Below are 24,654 nucleotides of genomic sequence, written 5' to 3' on the forward strand. Positions count from 1 at the left end.
CAAAGAATCTTTCGAGGAACAAGTGATCTTCATGTCCTCCTGATTCCTGATCATGGATTCAGCCCTCTTGTTTTGAATCGCCTGCGATTTCAGGGAATTCGAGAGAGTCGTCTGATTGAGGATCGTGTACTATGCCCAGATTTCAGGAGCTTCCCTCGCTAGAGTGAGTTTCGTCAGATCCACTCGATCACAAACACAGCTCATTTTATTCAATCTTCATGAGAGTCCGCTTCCGAACACTGTCAACGACTCTATCCGCAAGTAAGCTCCATCGGAAGTCATTTGACGCCTCTGAACCTCTCCGCGACGAAAAATATCTCGGCGGAATCGCCTCTCGAAGCATCAGGTTTCACGATATGTACATGGTTGAAATGAGTTTTCAGATCGGCCTTCAGTTCTGGCGTCCTCGAGCCGTGCCATAATTTACAGATGAAGCCCCCTCCTGAAAGTACACGGAAATTCAGCCACGATTTCCGCGACGTACTGCTCGTAGGAGTCCTCTACTCTGATCCTCCTCCTCCGATCCTGATGTCGAGATGCAGGATCGATCCGATGACTGACCTGGTTTCAGCGTCTTCAGCGCGAAGACAAGAGCCGCATACGAGAGAACGGTTATCTTCTCGTGGTCGATGGCCGCCACTCCGGATGCATTCGGCGCCATGTCGCTTACTACGAGGTCGCATGAGAGGCTCCAACCCGCCCCCAAATCCTCCAAAACCCGCTTCACCGAGTCTGGAAGCGTGATTTCGGGGTGAGATCGAGAGTCAGCTAACATTCGAAAAAATCGAACTCGTCTGGTATCCTTCCTGCATCGCTCCGCGAAAATTCGAATCGGGAGCAGCTCATCAGCTTCTCTTTCACTCACCATCGTCGAGGAAGTCAACCTCACCATAGCAATTAGCATGAGGTACCGGCTCGAAAGGCACGACATCAATCGAGATGACCTTCCCGACTGGATGATCTGTAAAAAAAGCATCGTCTCATGGGAAGGAAGTTCGCGACATGCAAATACTCCAGCGTCATCGAAAGCAAATCTCTGTGTGGTCAAGGAGCAACGAGAACGGTGGCGGAGAACTTTAACTCGGCCTCTATGTGATCCACATTCACGGTCGCCTCAGGCGGGATGGAGGCCGATCGGCTTGGCGGATGCACCCGTCTCTGAGTCTTACGAATAAGAGGAGAGAAGATGAAACCAATCCAAGAGCAATCGCCTCAATCAGAGAAAAATAACACGGAAGATATGAGCTTCTCTGTCTTCGTGAGTGTCGAAGTCATTCGGGTGCGACCGATGTCCTTGAAGTTCGACGAAGACTATGAGAAAAATTTGAGATTCTCGAGGAAAATGAATGGCATAATGATGAGCTCACGTCTCTCCGGAGGTGAATATATTTTTTTAGGTCACGGGAGATTATCGATATCACGGATTTTCACGCGAGCAGTCAACCCTGCATTGGATCACGGTTCGGAGAGAGCGACGTCGAGTGAAAACTTCTTGAAAGTCACCACAGGATTGAAAACAAGTTTGTGATAAGTTAGCAACATTAAATATTTATCTCTTTTATTTAACAGCATTTCGACTCGCCGGCACGTGACGCTCCCACATCGATAAGTGAGACGAGAGGGGAGGGAGTACAAGATATTCAACAAAGCTTCCGACTCCGGAAGCGGCCTCCTGAAACTGCAGGATCGGAATCTCTACATAATTTAACCAGACATACTCTTTCACTTTCCCCGATTCGTAATACAATTCGAATTCGACTATCGGCAGACAAAACAATGCAAAGGAGCACACACAGATTATAACAACGCGGGACTGAACGATCGATCATTATCTGTCTGTCCACTCGCCTGACTCCAAAAAACACGAGGAGGACAATGACTTGTTGAATGTCATTTGCTTCTCGAGAGAACTCTGTCGGTGACGTTGATGAGGGCTCTCTTATGCGGGGAATCAGCCCAGTCTTCAATCGAACTGATCGCGGCATTACAGTAAGCTTGAGCGATATTTCGCGTCCGTTCCAAACCTTCGGAATTCTGGACCAGTTCGAAGGCTCGCTCTACGTCTCCAGGCGTAGAGAACCTTCTGTTCACTAACTCGTCGAGCTCCGGGAACTCCTCACACGCGAATAGTACAGGTCCGGTCGATAATCCGAGTTTCAGATCAGCGGCGGCCGGCTTCCCGAGAAGGCTCTGATCGGCTACGAAGTCCAGGATGTCGTCGATGAGCTGGAAGGCGATTCCGATATTTCTTCCGTACTGGAAAGCGTTGTCGATGACTACTTCGTCGGCTCCGGCCAAAGTGACGCTCGACCTGCACGTGAAGGCAAGCAGAGATGCCGTCTTCTTGAAGCTCTTCTCGATGTAATGGCTGAATCTTTCATTGAACTCACTTTTTGTCTCTAACTGCATAAATTCTCCGCTCACCAAATCCACAAGTGTTTGTGCCATGTAATTGTTAGTCTTCACGCATCCTATATTAGCTAGCATCTCCGCGGATTTGCTGAGGACGAAGTCTCCCGCGAGGATGGATTTCTGCTGACCCCACAACTTTCCCGTGGTCGGTTTCCCCCGTCTGGTGTCAGACTCGTCTATCACATCGTCGTGCAGCAGAGACGCCGTATGAATCATTTCGGCAATCAATGCCAGCGTCTTCTGACCTCTACTGAGTTCGTTTCTGCCTTGTACGTGTATGTTAGCAGCCCGTCCCATGAGACAAGCCACAACGGGTCGGAATGCTTTCCCTTGTCCGTCGAAGTAGTATCTGGCCATGTCTTCAAGCTGCGAAAAACGCTGTCCGCAGTTGAGTTCGTGCCTGATGTCCGTGTATAGATTCTTGAGGTCGTCTTTGGCTAACTCGAACGGATCGTCCTGCTCCACTGCGAGAGGGTGGGCAGTTGCCGCGGTAGCCAATGCCGCTCGATCGTGAACCAGCACAGAATTCCTCCGTTTATCGACGTCCTTATTCCGCACAAGAGGAATTGAGGTGAAATAGCGCAGGTCCGTCAAGTACCGAGGCACCACCTCGAGTACTCTCTTCGATATGCGTTGCATGTCGCAGTGGCACAGGTGGGGTGGCAGGCAGCAGCACACAGGCAGCACACTTCACTTCCAATGGTTTCGTTAATGCTATCTCCGGATAGAACTTAACCGATAGTTGCGGCGGAGATGCACTTCAGTCGCCGATGTTGATGGTGATGTCCCCTCTCTCATGGCAGACAAGTGAACAGAACTAAACCGGGTCAAAAGTAGAGCTGTTCAGAACGTCCTGCCTCCAAGCGCACCTCCTTTCCCGTTTTCGCAAGTGCACCAGCATCGCACACGGTACTTCGATTCCGTCGGAGCAGAATGTAGCATCACTCTCTCACTCACTCACGAGTGTATGCGTTGGCTCCCTTCACCTCATAAAGTTCCATCCGCCTCAGGAGCTTGCTCGCGATGACCCTCAATTCGAAGACGAGAGCGTGTGACGTGATATTTCGAACACAGCAGAGAGAGACCAATGGTTGATGCGAGTGTCGCAGCTACACCCGGAAATCAGCTGTTGCACCCAAGTCTACGGGACCTGGGGAGCCACACGAGAAACAACAGTGTCAAGTCTCCTCCGATTATTCACCGATGGAAGTAATTTTCTTTGGGAGAGATGGATGGCCGCTTCGACGCAGGCGACCGGAACAGGAATCTTTGGGAAAATTTCGGAGGGACGCGACCTTATCGATAACTCCAGTAAGTTGGCTGAAATCCGCCAGCTCTGGCTGTACTCTCGAATCTCCCAGCTACGACGGAGCGGATGCGTATCCGAGCCGCGGAATCTGAGATTCGAAAAGACGATGATTCCCCGCGCATTTCGTAGTTCAATCAGCACGGAGAGAACCTACGTAGCACTTGCGGATAACTCTCCATTCTTTCACTGAGAAGAAAAAGCGAGTTCAGTGGTCCACGGCTTTCTTGATGACCATATTTAGTAGTTGCCAGGGAACTTCCCAGGCGATGGGCGATCGAGTTTCAGTTCGACCCTGCTCTGAGGGGCGGACCGGCCTCTCGAGGCGGGCTGGTAGGAGGTGAGGAATACATTAGGAGATCCCCGGCGAATCATCCACTTTGATGCCTTCGCTCTGATCAAATTCCTATGCAAAGCCGCATCTAGGTCTCAGCTGTACGAGACCAAATTCTCGATTCGCTTGAGAGAATGGCAACCGTCAGTGAGGATCATGGGGAAGTCCGAACTTCACCTGCGCAGTCGAAATGAGCGGCGCTCGCGAAGGAAAGGAAAGAAGCAAGCTCAAGCGGTACTGAAACCCCTCGGCACTAAGGAAAGGAAAATTCCCTGACCGATTCGGCAGTCACGCAAACGTGACGCCCAAATCAGCTCGCCCGGCGCAATTACCAGGTGTGTGTACATACAGGATACCGCAATACTCTGCACAGGTGTCTACGCGAAAAATGGCAGTATCATATGCATCCACCTATTACTTCATTGGCCTATTCAGGCGTACATTCAGGGAAATTGATGACTCGAAATCTTTTCTGACGAATACGACCTCGCATAGCGAACAAAACTCTAATGCTCATTCCCAAGGACCGGCGGACCCCGAATATTCGCGGGCCATCGACTCCCCACCGCAGGAGTCTCCTTCTAGGATAACTAGGATGCTCGCGTATGACTTCGGGCTCAGTGGAGCCTCATCGTGCTGAAGCAGTGGTCGCGGACAACGACGATCACGAATCACCAAGAGAAGATCGTTACGTTTGTATTGAGAGCAGCGGAAAAACACTACGTACCTTCACATCGACGATCCGCATTGACTTTGGGAACCAACACCTGCATCAATATCAAGATGAGAGTTGGCATCTTGAGGCTCCCCGTAGCTCCTGAATACCCCCCAAAATCTTCGCCGATTTTCAACAAGACTTGCCTGTGTCCAGCTCCCTGGTGCAGCTCCACAATCGATGACTGTCATCCCGGGTCTCAAAAGATTGTATTTCTCATCCATTTCGAGCAACTTGAACGCACTCCGAGCTCTGTAGTTGTGGTATCTGGAAGGATGAGAGCGTCAGTGCCGGCATCGTTCCGAATCGAATCGCAACACTCCTTCCAGGAGCGGGGTCCGCGCTTTGCACTTCCGCAAGCGTCTCGGCGATACGGAACGCGGAGTCAGAATTCAACATTACTTACCTCGACTTCTTCACGTAGGGATCATTGAGCTGCCTTGAGAGCCAATCCTGCGCAGTCTTATTTTTGCCCCGCAAGTTCGCCGGTATGATTTTTCTCAAAGTGTCCGTTGTATGGAACTGGCGCGAACCCATCGATTGTAAACGATGAAGCTGTTTGAGCCACATATCCTGCGACTTTTCGGACCGATCCTCAGCAGTGAAAGAGCTGAACACTTTCGGAGCTCTGAATGATGTTGCTCTGTTCCATTTCAGAGTACTGACTCGAGGAAACATCTGCTGGCAGAATTATGCCGAATTTTGTTGCGCGGACGAGCCGAGTTTTCGGAATTACGCCGCGTTGAGTTGAGCTGAGCTGAGATCTCTTAAGTTTCGCCGTTTGTGTCGTTTCCGCCTTTTATGTTGTCCCATCGTTCCCATCGGTCACGTACTACGCAGAGTCATTTGCGCTGCATCCGAGATCTCACAGGATGTGTTCCACTCTCTCCGCCCTCATGCTGTCGAGTGCTGACGCTGTGATGGCTCGGAAGATATCGGGAGAAGTTGCATTCGGTACCTTGCCCTATCCCAGGGAAACTTGATGCTCAGCTGAGCTCGATCTCCCCTGCATCGGTACAGATCGTCCCGAAAGCCTCGGTATAGGAGAACCGGCACGGATGGAGGAGCAGTGTCCGTACCTACGATGCCGCACTGTGCTGTAGTCATCTCTTGCGTAGTATTTGATTTGTCAGTTTTCGCTCACGCGATACAACTGTGTACGCCGGCGTAGCTCCTGTAGAGGATATATCTGGTCCGGTCGTCCAAGGGATTCACGTGCGGTGATACTGTGGTCTGATTCATGATTGTAAAAACCGCGCCAAATCTATCTTTCCGAGCTGACAAGCTAGGGACATGTCCCCAGATCCCTCAGAATATCCCCAGATCCTCCCTGATCCTTGAGAAGGTATAGGGAGTCGTATTGGGTGTGTTCTCATGAGGAGCACTTGAGTTCAGAACGTCAGTCGAATGTTTTCGCAGCGGCGGTGAATGTAGTGCGGTAGAATAGGATCCGCAGTCTTCTCGGTGTCCGGTGTCTCATGTGTCTCGTGACTGGGTCTAGACTTCCTGGATTTTTGGTCAATATGGCGGCGCCGATTTCATATTGACATCATGGGCAGCACGGTGGTTTCCATGGATTGTACAATGATACCGATACTGTCAGATACATCGAGCAGGTTCGTTTCTCTCAACGATTCTTCACCCAGGCGTGCGATTTAGCTAAGATAATGGATATACGATCGTCTATTTGAGTACAGTCATTCCCGAGTCAAGGTAATCGTAAAGATTTACAAGGTCTCTTTCCGAAGTTCGTTCCTTTAGCGCGAACTTGATTTATCTCGCAGGGATAATTTTTCTGTTCTGGTGCAAAGAAGGTCTCCCTCTCGCAAGCTTTCGGGAACTAATCACCGGCGAAGTCAGGAACTTATTCGGTTGACCGAACGTACATAGTCGCTGTTCAGTCAGAACCGCAGGGTCTCCCTAGACCATATGTGTTTACAGGAAATTGAGATTGTCAGCTTGTGTTACGCGAAAAGAAGTTTTCCGGGCTCCCGGACGACCACCACTGATTTTTTGGTCGCATAGTGATACTCCTAAGTTTGTAACGGTTTGTGCTATTGTTGTGGAAAGCTCTAGCTTTACAATCGAACGCGACCAGCTGTTTATCGTCAATGTTTCCATTCTCTCCCTTCATTTGCCGTCAGGGCCATCGACGACGAAATCTTTCTGTGAATCACTTGTCCCCAAGATTATCTCGGTCAGACCACAGCTGACTGATGAATGACATGATTTTATGCTAGTTCACCACAAAATTATCTCTGCTTTTCTCGAATCTTGGGATGACATAACATACACGCACAAGAAAGAACTTTGCATTCGTTCATGGGTAGGATCAAATCTCGGTCAGAACCTAATCATCATTGAGTGATAACAACGCATTTGATGGATTTTAGGATATGAGTGACAAATCGAGTTGCGAATACAAAGTCGACCCACTGATAAACAATAATATGAGAGTGCATCCTCATTTCAGTTTCACGCCGAAGGACATCGTCTGAGCGTCGTTCAAAATTGCTGTAAAACTCGTATTGGGGATCTGATGCCATGGATTTTCCGAAGATTCACCGCTCCACTCATCGGCGGAGATCGTCGCTGGACTTCCAGGAGAGTGGACAAAAGTGCTCTGGGCGATTCTCGACTGCTTATTCTAACACTGTTATTCAATCGGCTGGCGGAGCCGATCAGAAATTGAAAGGAATCTGTCAACGGAAAATTCTGCAACACTCACGGAACCTGAGTTTGGATGCGGCTCTACTAGAACGGGGTTGTTGTCAGAAGCGTATCACGGACGTCAAATTCTCCGTAAGTTCCACTGTGATAGAGCGGTATCGAATCGTCAGATCTGTATGACTCACAACTCGTACCGTACCAACCACTTCGTCTTAATGTTCGGAGAACTGCGAAAACAAACTATGAACGGCGCTTGAGTATCGTTCCGCCACGACCAAATGCCCGGTCGGTCATCCAACGTAAATATTCTAAATTGTCTGAGTTCCCCTCAAGGAAACGGATGGGAGCTCACAGGCCAGCGACGACTCTGGGATCTGCGCCGCTGACTTGGCTGACATGGTCCCTCAATTCCCATCGGTGACCCCGACGGAATATTCGAAAGTCAACGGAGAAGTTGTTCAAAGAAGTGATTCCGCGGACCAGGACGCGGAATCAACGGAATCGAACGCTGCATCGGCAGATTGGGACAATGACTGTCACGGCCTCGCTGAAAAGTACTTCGCTACGCCGGGAGCAAGCAGGCCGTGCCTGAAGAAATCGGGCTTGTTGAGACTTCTCGAATCGAAGCTCTTCAACATGCACTTTGCCGTACAGTATCTGGCGAATTGCAGAGAGACTAAAATCCTCGAGGACATCGGGAACAGGATGTTCAATTTTGATGACCCGAACGTATCGTTTTACCTTCTCCAACTAGTTTGCCTGTACGTTCATCATCCCGAGGTTGCGGATGCAATCAAAACCTACTTAGTCGACAGGTTAGTACTCGTCCATTTTCAAAGATGCAATTTGGACACAGCGGACTCTGTGTAATGCGTGCTGCGGCTGCACCGACTCCTCAGGCGATTGGATCGCCACAAAGCGTCGCGGTCTGGATCATTCGGAGTTCATTGATTCGAGCTCTGGGTTATTGGCTTCTTGAGAAAAGGAGAGCGCCTTCCTCTCTCAGTGAGCCGATACGGCGGTATCCTCTACGATACCAGGGAATGCAGGAATGCAAATGACCTCCCTATCCAATGGTCGACTCCTTGAACTTCAGATGTCGTCGGGATGCCGATTTCTCGCTACAATTGTCTTGGCTTCTCTCGGCTTTCTGTGCGGACTGTAATGCACCCTCTCGGAAAAATTCTCAGGTGGGTGAACACTCTCCCACGACGGATCCCGGGACGAATTCACCGGTCCATACGGACCGGGGCATTCGGAAACCACAGGCCTCAGTTCTATGAGATAAGAAACCGGAATCCTTTGCTGGTAACGAGGAGCGATAGTCGAAGGTCATATATCATTTTAGGGTCTCCAATTGAAGAACAAGATTTTATCGGAAGAAATGGGCCTTCATAATCCTCTACCGACGCCATCTGTGTCGAACCATCTCTCAGTTGTGAATAGCCATAGCGGGCATCGTCAGCACAAGAAAACCGTGGGACACTACCGGTCAGTCGCCTGAACGTTCACAGCTTCTCAGTCAGAACGTGGGCTGAATCTCTCATGTGACTTCATATTCGACCTCGCTTCCCCTCTCCCGCGAAATCGGCCACCGTTCCCATCGGCGATAGCGGGTCGTCGAGGAGGAATCTCGCGGGCGAGTCCTCGAACTCTAACATGATTTGGCTCCCTTTCTTTCCAGATCGCAGTCCGACGCAACAGGGCTGCAGGTGCCTAAGATTTCAAGTCCGTTCCGAACTCTCGGTGACGTAAACTCTGGTCATGCATTCGACTCCGGCTGCAGGTGAGTTCTCAATTTCTACATTCCGCTTCGAAGCACCGGTGCCGAGTTTGCGTGATCCGTGTCCCGATGAGAATGATGACTTCTATCTATCGATTCTCCAGGTGTAAGTCGCTCTGTTCCTGTGGTGCACCCCGACTGACAGCTCAAAACGAGTTCATCAAAGCCCTCATCAGCATGGGTATGCGCAATACCGAGTCTCCTACCGAAAAACGTGTCTCTCTCGTTTGAAGAATTCGTTCGCCGAATTCCGAGAAGCCGCTCGGTTTTCCCCTACGATCGATTTCAAGTTCCGTATCCTCTCTGCTTCCAGGTGCCAGGCTCGTGTCGGTCCCCACGAAAGAAATGAAGACTCAACGGCTACAAGCAGATTTATCTCTCCTAAATATGAATTTACCAGCCAGAGTGTGGCTACCAGGTAAAAAATCGATTGTTCCGCTGTTCCGCATTCGCATCCTGAGTAATTTTCACCGCTCACTCTCTGTGCTGCCAGCTGATGGTTTTGTCTCCATAGTGTACAGTAAACCCCACTTCGTGGTCAGGGTGCCTCCTCAAGCTGCAGTTGTGCTGAACTCAAAAGATAGAGCACCCTACTTGATATACGTCGAGGTGAGCGAAAGCCAACTGCGATGCATGGGACGATTTCGGGAGGGAAGTTCACCCCTCTCACGATTCTTTCTCATTTGACGTCAGATTGTTGAGGTAGCGGATATCCAAAAAAGTCCGGTCCCGTCCAAAATCATAACTCTTCAAAATATGAGGGCCTCGCGGAGCGAAGAGAGCCTCGAACTCTCCGCACAAGGGTGAGTTGGACTCGATCGGAAAGAGAATCTCGAACAATCCCATCGAGTCGCATCAATCGCAGTCACCTCAACGGCACAGATCGGTATTCCACGATACTAATCGAATCATTCATCCCCGTAGTTGCAACGGATCATCGTCGAATTCCAATTCGGGCACGATATCATCATCTTCGTCTTGCCACCAACTGAATGCGGTCGAAATAGGATTGATAGGAGATGAATGGTCCGCTGAAGATGACGAAATAACCACTCAATTCAATGGTGCAGACATCCTCATCAGTACCAAAGAACGGTGAGGGACAGACACCGAAAGACCTCGTGAACAGACTTTATCTTAGCCCGAGCCGCTTACCAGTGGAAGTTCTTTTGTGAGTGTCATAATCTCCGTCCGAATTTTCAGGGACACGCTGTCCGTTGATTCTGGAGTGATTATGATCCCAGCCGCGGATATCAGGCGAAAGTTGCATCAAAATTGCAGCGCCAAGCAGGGCGCCAAACAAGTAATCGAGAGGGATCCAGAAGATCCGTCGGCAGCGGCGCTGAAGGAGCCCTTAGATGATAAGGTGAATTTATTTGGAGTCCTATCGACGGAGAAGCTACTGGCTCTAACTTCCGTAAGGGGGAACCCGTTGGAACCGCGAATCGATCGAGCAGGTGATAATTCAGCTATGGTTTTCCAGATCGAAAGAATTCGTGAGAGTTCACCGTATGGTCACCTGAACTCTTGGAAACTGGTGTCGGCGATCGTCAAGTGCGGGGACGATTTGCGACAAGAACTCATGGCCTATCAGGTGCTCAGCATTCTGCAGAGTGTCTGGCAAGAAGAAAAGGTGATGACCCTTCTCGCCCCTCATGTGTCGGCGAGGAATTGAATTGTCCCGAGAGCTAGGTTCATTGCGTTTGTTCTTTTTCATGCTATTTTTTTCAGATACCATTGTGGCTGCGACCCTACAAAATTCTCGTAACGGGTAACGACTCCGGGATGTTGGAGCCTATCATGAACACCATGTCCCTGCATCAGGTGAGGAGGAATGACGAACTTCTCCTTGATCCAACCAACTGTGCGACGTCTACCGCAAGCACCCCCGATTAAAACTATTTCCTCCTCATTTCAGTTAAAACGTTTCCATAGTAATTGCTCTTTGTTATCGTACTTCGAGCGCGAATTCGGACCGCGAAATTCGGAGGCCTTTCTCTCGGCGCAGAGGAATTTCGTGGAAAGTTGCGCGGCCTACGCTATCGTGTCCTACCTAATACAAGTTAAAGATCGCCACAACGGTGAGGGAGAGCCGTCAATCGCTCCTGAATTTCCGTTGAAGTTTTATAATTAGTATTGATTGATTTTTCTGCGATTCTTCCGCGACTCAATCGAAATCCTTCACCAAAAGGTAACATCCTGCTCGATGGAGTCGGCCACCTCATACACATCGACTTCGGCTTCATACTTTCATCATCGCCAAAAAATCTCGGCTTCGAAGCGTCGCCCTTCAAATTGACGAATGAATTCGTTCAAGTGATGGGGGGAACCGAGAGTGATATGTTCAATTATTTCAAAGTAAGATGTTGCTTTGCGTTCTCCGCATGCCATTCAGCCGGTTCTTATCCACTGAATACTAAATGAGTATTTCCTGCTCTCCAGCTACTGATGTTACGGGGGCTGATCGCGGCAAAGAAACATCACGAGCGTCTCGTTTGTGTCGTCGAGATTCTTCATGCTTATGCCCAACTCCCCTGCTTCAATGGTACCGCCGGTGCCTCGGCGGTGAGGTCCCTTAAAGACAGGTGAGCTCATTTGTGAAATTGTTTCGACTCAATCACATTGGAACTAAGGCTGAAAGACGTGACAGGAACATTTCGCGCAGGCTGTAGAGTATTCTCCCTGAGAACGTGAACGAATCCTTGTTTTCCAGATTCATGGTCCACATGACAGACGAGGAGATCGAATCTAAAGTTGAGCAAATGGTCATTTCGTCATTACATTCGCTCACCACTCGTCTCTACGACAACTTCCAATATTTAACGAACGGGATTCATTGAGACTCTGTATGTATGGAACTGCGGTCATCACTACATAATAATCTACACGTTGCGACCGCGGATAATGATTCCGCGGTCTGAACCAAGGTTCTTGACGGCGATCGCCGGGATGGTCCTCGTATTCCTGACCGCATCCATCGGGGCGGCGATCCGAGCCAAGCGACTTAAATTGACTCACTTCGCAAAAATGGCTATATATCTTCTTCTTGAACTCTGCTCAATCGAGCTAAGAAAATTCCTCATCCGTGCTTGAGATTTCGACTCGGAAGAATCCTCCTATTGGACGAGGCTGTGGGCGATCCAGTTATCGGGTATTAGTTGATGTCACTGAGCGGCCTCCGAAACGTTTCTCAAAATTGCTCGGCTTCGTCGATTCCTCTCCGATACAGAGACGCTTTAGAATATCCAGTGGAATTCTTCGGAACTTCCGGAATTCTTCGTTTGTCAAATGTTCGCATTGAAGTCCCATATCCGAGAACAGCTTTGTTACAAGAACTCAAAGGTGTAAACGAAACCCTCCGACATTCCGCTTTGGGATCCGGACAATCACATGCCTGAGCTTGGTGTTTATCCATTGGATGCGAGGCGATGTTGTCGGAAGTGAGCTCCTCTCACGATAGCTCGATATATTGTCCCTACCCTCCACAAGATGCCGAAGATCCAGGTATTGTCCCTACCCTCCACGAGATGCCGAGGATCCAGGTATCTAGGGGAACAAACGTTTTCTCGACGATGCGGGAGCAGATGTCTCATGTGTACCTAGTTAGGAATTAAAGTTTGAGGCTTTCATTAGTGTAAATGATTCTCGGAACTCGAGGAGTTCGGCGAGCTCAAGATGGTCTAATTCTCCTCGATACTTTTAGAATAGCCGAATAATATAATGACAATGTTCAAAGTGTAAATACTGTTTTTCCACGGAATAATAATAAGAACGAGTCGATTTGACTTTCAACACGAAGTGGCGTCCTCATTTCACTCCTTCCAATTAGTCAGGGAATGAAGGTATGTATGTGGGTGCTCGGTTCGGATGGATAGAGCCATGCCGACGTTTGCCAGATCTGCGCGCCTTTGCCAGCACCGCAAAGGCTATGAGAGCACTGTCTCCTCTCGAAAGTCCGATCAGCGCAAGAGACGAATCCATCGTCTCAGATCTAGAAGCGCGCTGCGAAGGAATCAGATAGTGGGAAACTGCTCCCATATCTTGTTTTCGCTTGGTTGGGCCATGCAGCCGAAATTCCACATCCCAAACTTGAGCAGCGCATTCCGCTGGATTCGATGATCGACTCGGCAAGTACCTAGCCCAAGAGTCTCTGACGTGAATTGAGAGTGTCTCCGGTCGGACTCGAGGCAGGAGCTGATTGAGAGAGCACATTCTTCCGACGTCCCTTCTATCGAGTTCGCTCATTTTCCGACCGCAATCTGCTGAAGGTCTCACCTCACAATCGACCAGGTCAGGATTTATTCGGCATTGAACTCCTATCAATCCCTGACAGGGGATCCTCGTTCATCGGGACGGTCATGTGCTCCCAGGAGCGGGCTGTGCGCAATTGTCGAGCAGACGAATCCCAAAGCGCGCTTTCTCCCATCCGCTGTGTCTGAGCAGATCTCTCCTCTTCCTCCAACACGACCCATCCTGGAACAGCTGATGTGAAGCACCCTCCGGACGAAGAGGAGGTCTAAAGGTATTGATTTCCGCGAAAATGAATCGTGGGGATTTTCTTTGCACCGAATAAGTCCGGCATGAGATTACGTGAGTGATTTTCATGCCAAGCGGAGCGGATGTAATTTCAACATGGAGTTGCCGAGACACATCGCGCGACACAGGATGGTCTCAAAATCAAGGGGACGGAGGGGCTCTCAGTTCTCCGCTCATTCTCCCCGCTCCCCTCCTCCGGATCCCATCCGTTGGAGTTTCTGTGGTACGCCGATCGAATGAGCCTGACAGTGATTTGGGTTGCCAGCCCTCCGTCGCCCCAACAGTGAGCGCCTATCGGCGTGAAACCCAGGATAGGACCTGCGCTCACACCTTGATTCTCTTGCAGAAATGTTCAGAAAGTTTGCGAGATTGGTGCCGAAGCGGAGAACGCTAGCCAGCGCCGGTGTACTGACCGCTTCAGGCATCCTTGGCTATTACAGCCTCGAAGAAAGTTATCGGAAACAAATCCGAATTTCTTCAAGCGGTATTGTAAGGTCGTCTCGATGGGGCTGATCATCTGATGATTGCTTCTAGCACTGTTCTGGAATTGGAGAACTTGGAACGGAAGGAAGTATGTAAATATTCGAATTTCAATCCCATAGGTTTCTACGGACCCTCCGGATAGGGACGATAATTTCGGTCGACTACTGGCTCACCAATAAGTGAGTAGACCCCGAAAGCTCTGAGAGGAGGCGTTCCTGACCCGGGAGTGAGCGGAGATATTACTGCGCTCCTGTCATTGGCGTCGAGATTCACTTCCATGAGGAGAAGACGGAGTACTGGACTTTTTTTGGAATCCACAGTTTATCCCCTGACTCCTTATCGGCATGTCATCTGCGTTGTTCATCCCGCATTCTCGATGGATGCCTCAGGAACGGCGGCGTTTACGTGAAATTAGGCCAAGGTCTCGTAGCCATGAACCACATCCTACCTGAAGAATATTTAGATACGCTCGAGGTGCTCCACGACCGGGCCTTGCGAGACTTGCCTCTTGACGAGGTAAGTCGTGAAAGCCAGACAAGATGTCCTTATCCCCGGTGTCGTAGAATCTCCGGAGTGATCCCATCCGATCGATAATCAGGCAATGAGCACCAATATTACGGGAGTGGGTCTCTCGGGCCTTGTTTTAATCGAGAAAAATCGATACAGGTGGAGAAAACGTTTATCGAAGACTTTGGCGACAAACCTCAATCGCTATTCAACTCTTTTGAGCCGGAATGTGTGGCAGCGGCCAGTCTGGCTCAGGTTTTCAAAGCGCAAACCAAGGAGGGTCGTGACGTGGCTGTGAAAATACAGTACAGCGATCTGCGGGCAAGGTTTGCATTTTCGATACTCAGAATGAACTAAGTAAGCTAGCTAGCCTTCTTGCGATATCACCCCTGAATTCGGCCTTGGCACATGGTTCTGGGATCCGTTGACGGATTTCTCCGGATATCTTATTCTCGTAGGTTTTCTGGCGACGTTTGGACTCTTGGAATCCTGGTCTCTCTGGCTGGATGGATGCATCCGGATTACGACTTCAGATGGGTACTGGACTATCTCCGGACCTCATTGGTCAGAGAGCTCGACTTCGAAATCGAAGCGGAAAACATGAGAAAGTGTGCGCGCGACCTCGCCGATCTCCATTTCATCATGGTCCCGGAAGTGAGCTTAAATTATTGATAGCTAGGTAGAGCCCGGTTTCGATCTTTCGAGCGGGTGGGGAAGAGGTATAGGGGGACCCTGGAATTATCACTGACGCTCGAGTTCAGATTGTCGACAGTCTTTCGTCGAAGCGAGTGCTGACCATGGATTGGATCGACGGTATCAAGATCAACAGGAATTCCGAGTTGCAAGAGAAAGGATATTCGCTTCATGATATCGATTTTAAGCTCATAAAAGCATCGTCTACACAAGTTTTCCGTCACGGGTTTCTCCACGGAGACCCTCATCCAGGTAGATACTTGGGCCAGCATGAGCGGATGATTTTCAAGGCTGTATTGAGGCATGCTCTGGAGGTTTGATCAGCTCATGATTCGGGCGGGGGTCCTGTTATATCCTCAGGCAATGTTTTGGTCGTCCCGAATCCGAAAAAGCCGACGGATCCCTACTTGTGTCTTCTGGACCATGGACTTTACGAGCGTCTCGACGACTCGACTCGTTTATCTCTCTGCTCCTTGTGGAGGTCAATCGTGTACAACGATGATAATGGTACGTAGGCATTCATCCTTCACTTTCCGTTGTCATCCTCAATATCTCCCGTTATCATTGCAAGCTACGATGTCTAGCTGGATGGTGAACTGAGAATGCAAGGTCTCTCAAGCTCAGAGGTGGAGGACTGATCCCTCAGAGGTTCTCTAGCGGACCGATGCTCGGGCTTCGAATGGGAGGGCATAAACTTAGATTCCTTCTAAGTTCGTTCTTGCAGGGATGAGGGAGAGCTCAAAACGCCTCGGAGTTCCGGAAGAGAATTATCGGATATTCTGCGAGTTGCTAGTTCAGAGACCTCTACTGTTTCGTGCCAGAAGTGGAGTTCCGCTTGCGAAAGGATTGAGCAAACGCGAAATGCAGTACATGAAAGAGATGGCTGCCAAGAGGTGAGACCTAGATCACTCATCTGGAACATCTGACTTCATTCCCCGATCGGACCGCCTCCAATACATTCGAACCCCGGATCATTCCTGCCTTTCGCATTCAGATTCGACGAAATCATGGCCTGTCTGAGAGTCCTGCCACGGCCTATGCTCCTGGTCTTCCGAAATATAAACACCGTAAGATCCATCGCGAAAACGCACGGTCACCCCGTAGACCGGTTTTCCGTCATGGCTCGAGAAGCCGATCTTGCTCTATTCAGGAGGAAGTTCCGGGATGGAAGGCAAGCTTTCCTCTTCGCGATAATCCTCAGAGAGGGCATATTGGCTTCGGTCAGCCGAAAAGACAAATTAATATTTATCTCGTGCTTTACCCTCTCTCCACAGGATGATACTTTATAGGAAACTATACTCAAATTTGATATATGTGATCCGGCGAGCTCAACTCGAACTGTTCCTCGTTTGTGTTCGAGTGGCAGACTGGGTTTCCCGACATGTACAAAGGATTGTGCTTTACTACAATCAAGACGTCGCGGACCTCGTGGACCATGTAAAGAGGTCCCACGAAAAGCGGGAGCGCTTTCTCGTCGAGTGATCGAATCAGCTTCGCGACAGCGAGTACCAACTTGTAAATACTGATCCGCAAGGAGCTACAGCCGCGGAGACTAAATGCTTCGGAATCCCCCGCGATTTCGGCTTCCCAGAACAACGACCGCATGATCAATAAAGCAGTCTTTCGCTCGAGCGGAGCTTCCGCTACACCTTCCTTGGACCTTCGAATTTTCGAGCCGGAATCCGATACATCAAGTCATTCGGGGGAGAAGACCAGAAGAGCCTGCCGTTCTTCGGGTTTCTGGATCCGGTCCCGACGTGTCTCAGGCTTGGAGCTGCCCTCCCGACTTCCAGAAGAGACACCGTCAATGGGAATCCTACGCTCGACTTCGCCCGATGGGGCTGGATGTCCCACGACAGAGGAAGACGCTGCTCAGCGATTCGAGCGAAGACCCCCACAAAGTACTCAACAATTCGACGAGTTTTTTATTTTTTCTTGCTCTTGGTGGCCAGAGGCTTGCCGTCACCGTGCGACACTCTGGCCCTCATTTCTTCCTCGATCTTAGCGCGTGTGCTCTTCTCCAACTTCGCTTTGATTTTCTGCTTCTCGGTGATTGGTTTTGCTTTGCGAGGTGCTGTGCGATCTTCTCCTGTGGGAGTGAATAGAAATCCATTTCACAACAGTCCATGATTTCAAACCATGATCGAGTCCATCGCCGATGTTCAGGGCCGGGCATTCATCGCGCGCGCGTGCGACGCAATCCGTGGAATTTCGCGGCATTCAGAGCTCCTTCTCCATGGGGAGTCTATGAGAGTGGAGAGGTCCCGCGAGTTTCCGGAAAAAACTCTCGATGAAACCCCAGCCCTACATATGCCACATCGAGCTAGCTGCGGCGGCCTAGCTGGGCACCGTACGGGGATCCCGAACAGCGATCAACGAATTCTCGGATGCACTTACGTTTCAAGACGGGCCTGCTTCTTCTCTGGACCCCTTTTGGAAGGCTGGACTTGACCTTGAGCTTGCCTTGAGACATAGCTATCCGATGTGTTTATTGTACAGGATGGAGTCGCGGTATTAGCCCGGATTATCGGAATCGCGAAAACCGCTCGAACCGGATGACTCTATGTCTCTTCCTCTCGCAGGAGGTGGTACGGTTCGCACCACGTGGTCCCCTAGGACAGACCGACGAGCAAGACCCAAGGCCCGAAATCGAAGCTTCGTCCTCCTGTTTGGAAACCTCTGGGCAGATTCTAGAGCGTGTTCCTGTCGCGGGTCGGCACTGCCACCTCAGTGGTTACCGTGAAGCAGAACCTCGTATGTTTCGAACGAACAACAAACACACACACGACGGCTGGGCCCCTCTCTCTGACACGCAGGGCTGGAGAGTCAACAAGCCGGGTGCTCGTAAAGATCATTTTCATCATTGGTTCTCTCCTCATGAAAACATTCTCACTCAGGTCATGTGCAATAGCGGAGGATTTTTGAGATGGCGGGTTGACGCGCGCGGTGTCACAGCGAGGCCTTCGGGAGGACACCGAGCCGTAACGGGGGCACAAGATCCCGATAGTTCGAAGGTTCTAGGCACCAGGCAGTCAGTCGATCTTGCGCGCGCGGGGATATCCTGAGCGGCAGTCACCAATCAATGAGATTCCGAAAATCCTCTGACGGGAAAGTCGATTAAGCCGTGAATGAAAATGATGACACGAGAGACGAGTCTTCCTTCGGGCTCCGGGAGACTCCTCTTCCGTCAGCATACAAGAAGCGATGATCGGGAGCTCCGACCAGACTACGATCGAACGAGTTATCGGATCTATCAGCTTTATAGATCTCCCAGCGACATACACCATGAATTTCCTCGACGGTCGTGATCATCTGAATCGAGACAAAGAAAAACACGGGACACTAACTGTTCTCCCTTCACGTCTGGATGGAATTTATTGATACAAGCTCGCTACTATCTCCAGAAAATGTCAAGGTACTCGTTGTTGCTGCTGCTCTTGTGACCGCTGATTGAGCTGGCCCGATAATAATGTACACATCACTCCGTCCTTCGATTAGACAATAGAGACAATAAAGTTCTGCACGTCAGATCTACCACAATAGCTGTTCACATTGTTCCAGAGGCCTCTTAGGTTTCTTGATATCTCGATGCCGGGTCTTCATCTCATACGTCGACGCGGCGGATCGTTTCGCACTTCAGAGTGAAATTTTAAAATGTTGACTCGTTCGACCGAGTCGGGTTAGAAGGTTGGGATGGGCATCGTGAAAGTTTTCGCTTCGGAAGTCTCTCGAGGTGACCCTGAAGTCTTGTAAAATCCGGCCGATCATGGGCCTGATACGACCAACAAAACATCAAAATATCTTTGTATTCAACAATAGAATAGAGATTCGCTAGTGAGGGCTTGATGCCTTTCGCCACTTGATAAATGATACTTTCTGGAGGTTGATCGCGGAATGGCCAGGTGCCGGTGAGCAGTTCGAAAAATACAGTTCCGAATGCGTAAACGTCACTACGAGTTGAAAATGAGAGATCTGGGTGCTCAACTCCCGGCCGAAGATCCTTGAGGAGCTCCGGAGCCAAATAATAGAGCCATCCGCGAGGAATCGTCAGGTAGTTTCCTCTGCGGCCTTCTTGACAAAGTTTCGCTACCGAGAACAGACCGAAATCGGTAATGACTACCTTGCCATTCTCGTAGAATATATTCTTTGTCTTGAGATCCTTGTGCAGGATACCTCTCGCGTGTAGGTAGCCCATGCCTGTAAGGAAATGCTCGACGATAGTTCCCGGATCCTGGTGCGTCTCATAGTTCTTAGAATCGGAGCATGGGAAAGCTACTCTGTCCGAATCGCTGCGGAACATACCCAAACAGATCTGCCGCGCTATGCTGCCGATTCGGTTGTGATTGAACTTGTCCGTTTGAAAATGTAAATGCCGATAGAGCGTCAGTCCTTTGCACAAAGATGTCACGATGGCTAAATTCGGTGGTTTCACGCAAGCTCCCATGAACAAGACAAGATTCTCATGCCGCGTCTTTCGGAAAGTTGCGACCTCCTGCCTGAATGTGGCCATTATCTCAGATCGTCTCTGATGTGACGCCGATTCCATGTTGAGCATCTTAACCGCTACAGCACCGTGCCAGTTCCCTCTGAAACGGGAGCAATCGTTTCAAGTTGGCGAATATGTCATCCGTTGAAAACTTCGAAAGGAATAACTGGGCCTAAATAATCCTTCATCCAGTTGAACTCACTTGTGGACGACTCCAAACTGGCCGTCGCCAAGTTTCTCTTCTAGAATGACTTCATCCAGTGGGATATCCCATTCGCGAGAGGACAGCTGCGGGGATCACGAGTAGCGATTATTCATCAGCAGCAATGTTGGATTGCCGTACGATATCCAAAGGGAGCGTTGCATTGCGCCAGCGAAGAACTTAGAAACCAGGAGGATCGAAAGCGCAAGGCAGCCAAGCCTGAGGCGACGTAAACGATCAAGCGAGCATGAATCTCGGTAGGTAACGGTACGGAATCGAAAACTGGGAAGGTTCCTGCATTAGCAGAGAGACCCGGGGCTAGGCAGGAGGGATTTCAGATCATTCATCTCGCAGGAAGGAATGATGTAAGAACAGTGTAGGAAGGTGTCGCGAAGTCTCTCATCCACCCCAGATCGGAACTCCGGAGGCTCGTAGCGACACCGTCGAAGACATATCTTTGAAACTCCGCGAGCATCGCAAAAAGGGAAAAGGAGTAACGTTGTGCAGGAAGAGGTCGCTTGAGCAGCCGAGGAAAAGAATTGGACCGTAATTAATTCGATTGCATACACTGCTCTGTCGCGGCCAGATGTGATCCGGACCATCGGCGTCGCCACCATCGTTCGATACTTGTGAATCCTGCGAGCCGATTCTATGTGCCAACGTCTTCTCACTGTCAGTCTGTGATTACACCAACAAGATTAGTTCTACACATTGTCGAGCGCCTCGATTGTCGCGCCAGGAGACGAGCGGAGCTTGGTGAACAAATCGCTGAACGGTTCGTCTCTCGCTCCGGGTTGGCAGCGACCGGCACCGACAAGCTCTAGAGACGCAAAATTATCCCTGATGAAGAAATCGCAGGAAATTCCTCTGTGCGATAAATGATCCACTTACACTAACGCTACCGGAATTAGAGTTGCCAGAAACGACGGTTTGCTCCGAGTCGGTCATGGAAGCATTCTTCGTTTCTCCAGCGACCGAGAGGTCCCCCTGACTCTGTTGCTCTTTCCCTCCTCGTTTGAGATCATCTTGGACTGGGAATTTGAACTTCCTGCCACTCGGACCCGCCATCACTTGAGGCGAACCGGGAGCCGAGGACGCGCAGGACGACGTCGTGCTGGAGGAGTCTCCAGTCTGCTGAGATGATACTCCGCGTGAATTCCCGGCTATAGCGTGCTTTGGCAATCTCCCTCCCGAAGGGGAATGGCTCCCCAGCGGTCCACTCAGGTTTTCGAATGCACCCTGCTGATATCTTTGGGCGAAGGCGTCGAGAAGCTCGTTTGGAAGACCACAACTCGGGGGCACCTGCAAGGCGTAGAGCGAATTGAAAACGCACACATTCGACGAGAATAGAGCGATCCCCGAGGAACTTGCGGGGAAGAAATGAATCCGTGCGGATGGGAGGTGAGAGACCTGTTGAGCTTCGGAACCAACCTTCTCTACGCAGTCTCGGTGACAGCGGAACTTGCACTCTCTGCATCTGTACCCGAAAAACATTGGTTTATCACATTGTTGGCAATTGGTCACCTTGACGAACGGCGAAAACCGGTGACGAATCGCGTGGCTCATGCCCGGCAGCCGGGGAGAACGAGGAACAGACTGGCCGGTAGAGGTGACGGCGAACCTATCGGCTGCGGGAACAAGATAGATGTCAATAACGACGAACTTACGGACGCTCTCCGAGCCGTCCCGACTCGCTAGTACATAATAATTGAATTGCTCCAGCTTGTCGCTGGCTCGAACATACATTGTTGTGAACGCTGGTGACTTTGGTTGCTGACTACTGCGCGATTTTTCTCGAGATTATCGGAAAAGCAAGCGTCCACCGAAGCGTCGGGCGATGTCGCGTAAGAGGGACTTCTCGAAGGCGACAACCGCCCGGCCGAGCCGGGCGTGGGCTCGGTCTGAAGTCTTCTTCGGGTGAAACGATGGCCTTGTTCTCGATCGGATCGTAGTTGATCCAGACGAGACTTCGGCACCCCTCCACTGCTTGCGATTTCCGGAAACGTAGTTGTTTTACGCGGGATCGGGGGCGTTCTGTGAGGTTGGATCAAGACAGGCAAATTTAGATTGGTTTCCTCATGCGGAGGGTTGCGACGGACTCGCGAGCGGTCGAGCAACTTACTTCGCGGCGCGAGGCAGGATCGGCTTTGGTGGGACCTTAGGCGCGGTTCCTCGGTGGGGAGTTCCAGGCTGAGCCGTCTGATATTCCGCCTTCCCCAGGTATTCCCAGCTGAGATCCTCATTGTAATCGACGAACTGAAAACAGGTTCCGTTTGAGATATCCGAGCTTCTCGCCGCTCGAAGGTTCGAACGAAATTGGAGAGGGGAAATCGCTCCAGACCTTGCCCGTCGGGTAGTCCGTGGTCAGATATCGATCCACGATCATCCGCAGATTTCTCAGAGCAACAACAAGATGGGCCCGATCCTCCGCTTCTCCGTCACAGAGAGCATCTGGAATTGAAGATAGAGGTCAGCGCACGATATACTCGACGAGGATCTTCTGGGATGGCACATGTGAATTCAAACATTGCAGACGAGAGTCTCCCACCTTTTATCTGGTCCTCCGTCCGTTTGAACAGTTGATCGAAGTTTCCACCTGTCACCTCCTTAATGCTGTTGACTCCATTGTCGGTCAGACCGACGATTCTTAGCCAGCAGTCCAACTGGGGGTAACTCTCGAGCTCATCGTAATAATCACCTTGGGAGAAAGCTCTTCGGCGATGGTAAATTTGCCGTGCGGTGTACTGAACACAAACAGACTGAAAGGAGATAAGAAATTGAAGCTCGTCGGTCCAAACGCAAGACTCATGCTTTCGAACAATGAAAATTCGCGCTTGCCCCCTTTGCCTGCAAGGAAACGTCAAAGCAGCTGCCGGAATCGCCTGCTAGACTGCGAGAAGCGTGAATGACTCAGATAGTCCGAGTGGAGGGGCAGGGGGGGGGGGGATTGTGAGTGAGATCGACTCATTGGGATTCTGTTTCCAATGGGAGCCTCTTTCGATCCCCGATCGAGAAACTCACGGAATTATCTATCTAGAACGGGAATCATGACCATCTCACATGGGTGATCTCCTATAAGTACTGGGTGAGTATCACGAGTACTCAAATGAGCTATTTGTTGCCTAAATTCAAAAAGAGTTCCGTTCCCGTGAACTGAGACCATCGAATACAGTCTCAACGTCTCGAATCGGGTGAAATATCATGAAGGTAGCGGTGGAGGAGCTTCCCTCACAGAGTTCACAGGCAAGGGTTTCCGCTTTTCATGTGTCAACATATGACAAGCCGGAGGGCACGAAGAATGGCCATCCCCAATCCCATGGAATTTCCGGCGGCACTGCGGACCATTTCTTTGAGAATCCGTATTTCCAATGTCACCCGAGACCTACCTGGGCACATCGAATTTCCTTCCGAACAATCTCGAACTTGGGACTCAGATTGTTCTTGAAGCGCACCATCCGACAGCACCACAGATCGAGGGAGAATTGGAGTAGCTTGCAAACTTCGAGCGGACTATATTCATAATCGTATCTGACGATGCAAGTGTTTTTTATATCTTCTAACCGCTCTCGGTGTTCCATGGTTCATCACTCAAAGCGGGCCGGCAGACATCAGTCTCATTGGCGCCCCGCCTGCTCTCCTCGCGAGCATACACCACGGACGAAACACAGAACGACTTCGCGCCCCTTCAGCATGGAAATCGGTCGCTGGAATCCTTCCGCATAGATATCCTGTCCTTCCTCCGAAATTTCCGCTGAGCACCAACCATTCGCGATTCGCGGCTTTGTAGAACGACAGCTTCAGTCAGAGTCGAAACCGAACTGAGTCGTAGTGCTGATTGCACTGCTGTCGATTCCCAATTGTGTCAGGAAATTCGGAGTTCATTGACGGACAGAGCTGTCTTAATGTTTGTATTCCTTGACGCCTCGGGTGCCTCTTCGCTTTCCCCAGAGACAACTTTTCCGAAAGCGCCGGTGCTCGAATCGGGAGTTTTCGAGGTACTGCGGAGTCCGCGAGCAATGCGCTGCACTCCTCTTCCCCTTGATCACTCTCACCTGTCTACCCTCTCCACAGGCGAATCTGTCCGCTGAGCAAAGAGATAGAGAGAGGGGCGAATTGGCGGGCTTAAAATTTGTCCAGCTCGGCATACTAGATCCGAGATTAAATGCGTGTATGCGGAACGACTCGGAGTGACTCAAAATGCGATACTGAAGCGAGAAACACGGTCCTGACCATTTGGGCTTGTGCGGTAGTTCCCGAGAAGGTCCGTATGGTATAGACTCCCAAGTGTGTGACCAGAGCGTCAGAGAGAGAGAGTATGAAGAAGCAGAACTGATGAATACAATCAAGTCGACACGCATCTCCGTCTTCTCACTATTCCACTAGGGTAACCCGAACGGACTCTCACAATATGTATCATATGAACATGGTTATCATATGAATATGTTATGTGCTTCATATGAATCATTCATGCATCATGTACTATTTGAATATTAAATGTTTTATGTATCCGCATCAATATTATAAGTA

At 50.3% G+C, this 24,654-nt stretch overlaps 6 protein-coding genes across 6 annotated transcripts; 2 read left to right on the forward strand and 4 right to left on the reverse strand.

Moving 5' to 3' along the window:
- Window positions 1-186: 186 nt before the first annotated feature.
- On the reverse strand, window positions 187-7,146 carry Mrm2 (Mitochondrial rRNA methyltransferase 2). The gene is made up of 7 exons (XM_003738147.2): window positions 7,116-7,146; window positions 5,174-5,234; window positions 4,914-5,034; window positions 4,780-4,819; window positions 866-961; window positions 562-732; window positions 187-442 (listed from the first exon to the last, which is right to left on the reverse strand). The coding sequence occupies exons 1-7, from the start codon at window positions 7,144-7,146 to the stop codon at window positions 279-281; spliced, it is 684 nt and encodes a 227-aa protein (XP_003738195.2). The 3' UTR covers window positions 187-278.
- qless (decaprenyl diphosphate synthase subunit 1 qless) lies at window positions 1,538-3,495 on the reverse strand. Its single transcript, XM_003738114.2, has one exon. The coding sequence runs from the start codon at window positions 3,049-3,051 to the stop codon at window positions 1,891-1,893; it is 1,161 nt and encodes a 386-aa protein (XP_003738162.1). The 5' UTR covers window positions 3,052-3,495; the 3' UTR covers window positions 1,538-1,890.
- On the forward strand, window positions 6,130-12,245 carry fwd (phosphatidylinositol 4-kinase beta fwd). The gene is made up of 18 exons (XM_003738115.2): window positions 6,130-6,383; window positions 7,241-7,569; window positions 7,771-8,252; window positions 8,534-8,627; window positions 8,786-8,928; window positions 9,122-9,223; window positions 9,325-9,401; window positions 9,534-9,638; window positions 9,735-9,829; window positions 9,914-10,023; window positions 10,145-10,315; window positions 10,424-10,586; window positions 10,704-10,853; window positions 10,952-11,044; window positions 11,139-11,301; window positions 11,412-11,578; window positions 11,663-11,805; window positions 11,934-12,245. Exons 2-18 carry the CDS (start codon window positions 7,312-7,314, stop codon window positions 12,058-12,060), a joined length of 2,643 nt encoding a protein of 880 aa, XP_003738163.1. The 5' UTR covers window positions 6,130-6,383; window positions 7,241-7,311; the 3' UTR covers window positions 12,061-12,245.
- A 1,459-nt stretch (window positions 12,246-13,704) lies between these two features.
- Adck5 (aarF domain containing kinase 5) lies at window positions 13,705-17,079 on the forward strand. Its single transcript, XM_029112955.1, has 11 exons — window positions 13,705-13,810; window positions 14,103-14,250; window positions 14,359-14,418; window positions 14,560-14,755; window positions 14,906-15,072; window positions 15,205-15,400; window positions 15,508-15,691; window positions 15,800-15,946; window positions 16,164-16,332; window positions 16,434-16,610; window positions 16,714-17,079. The coding sequence occupies exons 1-11, from the start codon at window positions 13,801-13,803 to the stop codon at window positions 16,919-16,921; spliced, it is 1,662 nt and encodes a 553-aa protein (XP_028968788.1). The 5' UTR covers window positions 13,705-13,800; the 3' UTR covers window positions 16,922-17,079.
- A 267-nt stretch (window positions 17,080-17,346) lies between these two features.
- Window positions 17,347-18,251, reverse strand: LOC100901666 (uncharacterized). The gene is made up of 2 exons (XM_018641560.1): window positions 17,837-18,251; window positions 17,347-17,528 (listed from the first exon to the last, which is right to left on the reverse strand). The coding sequence occupies exons 1-2, from the start codon at window positions 17,910-17,912 to the stop codon at window positions 17,365-17,367; spliced, it is 240 nt and encodes a 79-aa protein (XP_018497076.1). The 5' UTR covers window positions 17,913-18,251; the 3' UTR covers window positions 17,347-17,364.
- A 546-nt stretch (window positions 18,252-18,797) lies between these two features.
- LOC100907011 (kinase suppressor of Ras 2) lies at window positions 18,798-23,705 on the reverse strand. Its single transcript, XM_003738149.2, has 11 exons — window positions 23,514-23,705; window positions 22,676-22,886; window positions 22,469-22,578; window positions 22,250-22,383; window positions 21,872-22,161; window positions 21,559-21,755; window positions 21,019-21,429; window positions 20,695-20,805; window positions 20,128-20,213; window positions 19,742-20,025; window positions 18,798-19,636 (listed from the first exon to the last, which is right to left on the reverse strand). The coding sequence occupies exons 1-11, from the start codon at window positions 23,703-23,705 to the stop codon at window positions 19,089-19,091; spliced, it is 2,574 nt and encodes an 857-aa protein (XP_003738197.1). The 3' UTR covers window positions 18,798-19,088.
- Window positions 23,706-24,654: the final 949 nt, after the last annotated feature.

The sequence above is a fragment of the Galendromus occidentalis genome, unplaced genomic scaffold, assembly GCF_000255335.2.
Source record: "Galendromus occidentalis unplaced genomic scaffold, Mocc_1.1 scf7180000075782, whole genome shotgun sequence".
NCBI classification, from domain to species: domain Eukaryota; kingdom Metazoa; phylum Arthropoda; class Arachnida; order Mesostigmata; family Phytoseiidae; genus Galendromus; species Galendromus occidentalis.

What these genes read in the sequence shown, in the direction of transcription:
- Mrm2 (XM_003738147.2), bottom strand. Translation starts at nt 7,146, where the DNA reads ATGCGTTGTTATCACTCAATGATGATTAGGT. An exon ending in CACCAGGGAGCTGGACACAG is followed by an intron (nt 4,820 to 4,913) that starts GCAAGTCTTGTT and finishes ATATTGATGCAG; the next exon opens with GTGTTGGTTCCCAAAGTCAA. An exon ending in GCTGAAGACGCTGAAACCAG is followed by an intron (nt 443 to 561) that starts GTCAGTCATCGG and finishes GTGTACTTTCAG; the next exon opens with GAGGGGGCTTCATCTGTAAA.
- Adck5 (XM_029112955.1), top strand. An exon ending in TCTTCAAGCGGTATTGTAAG is followed by an intron (nt 14,251 to 14,358) that starts GTCGTCTCGATG and finishes TCAATCCCATAG; the next exon opens with GTTTCTACGGACCCTCCGGA. An exon ending in TACAGCGATCTGCGGGCAAG is followed by an intron (nt 15,073 to 15,204) that starts GTTTGCATTTTC and finishes TTATTCTCGTAG; the next exon opens with GTTTTCTGGCGACGTTTGGA.
- LOC100907011 (XM_003738149.2), bottom strand. Translation starts at nt 23,705, where the DNA reads ATGGAACACCGAGAGCGGTTAGAAGATATAAAAAACACTTGCATCGTC. An exon ending in AGGAAATTCGATGTGCCCAG is followed by an intron (nt 22,887 to 23,513) that starts GTAGGTCTCGGG and finishes ATCTCCTTTCAG; the next exon opens with TCTGTTTGTGTTCAGTACAC. An exon ending in CAGTTTGGAGTCGTCCACAA is followed by an intron (nt 20,026 to 20,127) that starts GTGAGTTCAACT and finishes CTCCCGTTTCAG; the next exon opens with AGGGAACTGGCACGGTGCTG.
- qless (XM_003738114.2), bottom strand. Translation starts at nt 3,051, where the DNA reads ATGCAACGCATATCGAAGAGAGTACTCGAGGTGGTGCCTCGGTACTTG.
- fwd (XM_003738115.2), top strand. Translation starts at nt 7,312, where the DNA reads ATGGATTTTCCGAAGATTCACCGCTCCACTCATCGGCGGAGATCGTCG. An exon ending in TCACGGACGTCAAATTCTCC is followed by an intron (nt 7,570 to 7,770) that starts GTAAGTTCCACT and finishes GTTCCCCTCAAG; the next exon opens with GAAACGGATGGGAGCTCACA. An exon ending in AGTTAAAGATCGCCACAACG is followed by an intron (nt 11,302 to 11,411) that starts GTGAGGGAGAGC and finishes CTTCACCAAAAG; the next exon opens with GTAACATCCTGCTCGATGGA.
- LOC100901666 (XM_018641560.1), bottom strand. Translation starts at nt 17,912, where the DNA reads ATGTCTCAAGGCAAGCTCAAGGTCAAGTCCAGCCTTCCAAAAGGGGTC. An exon ending in AAGCAGGCCCGTCTTGAAAC is followed by an intron (nt 17,529 to 17,836) that starts GTAAGTGCATCC and finishes TCACTCCCACAG; the next exon opens with GAGAAGATCGCACAGCACCT.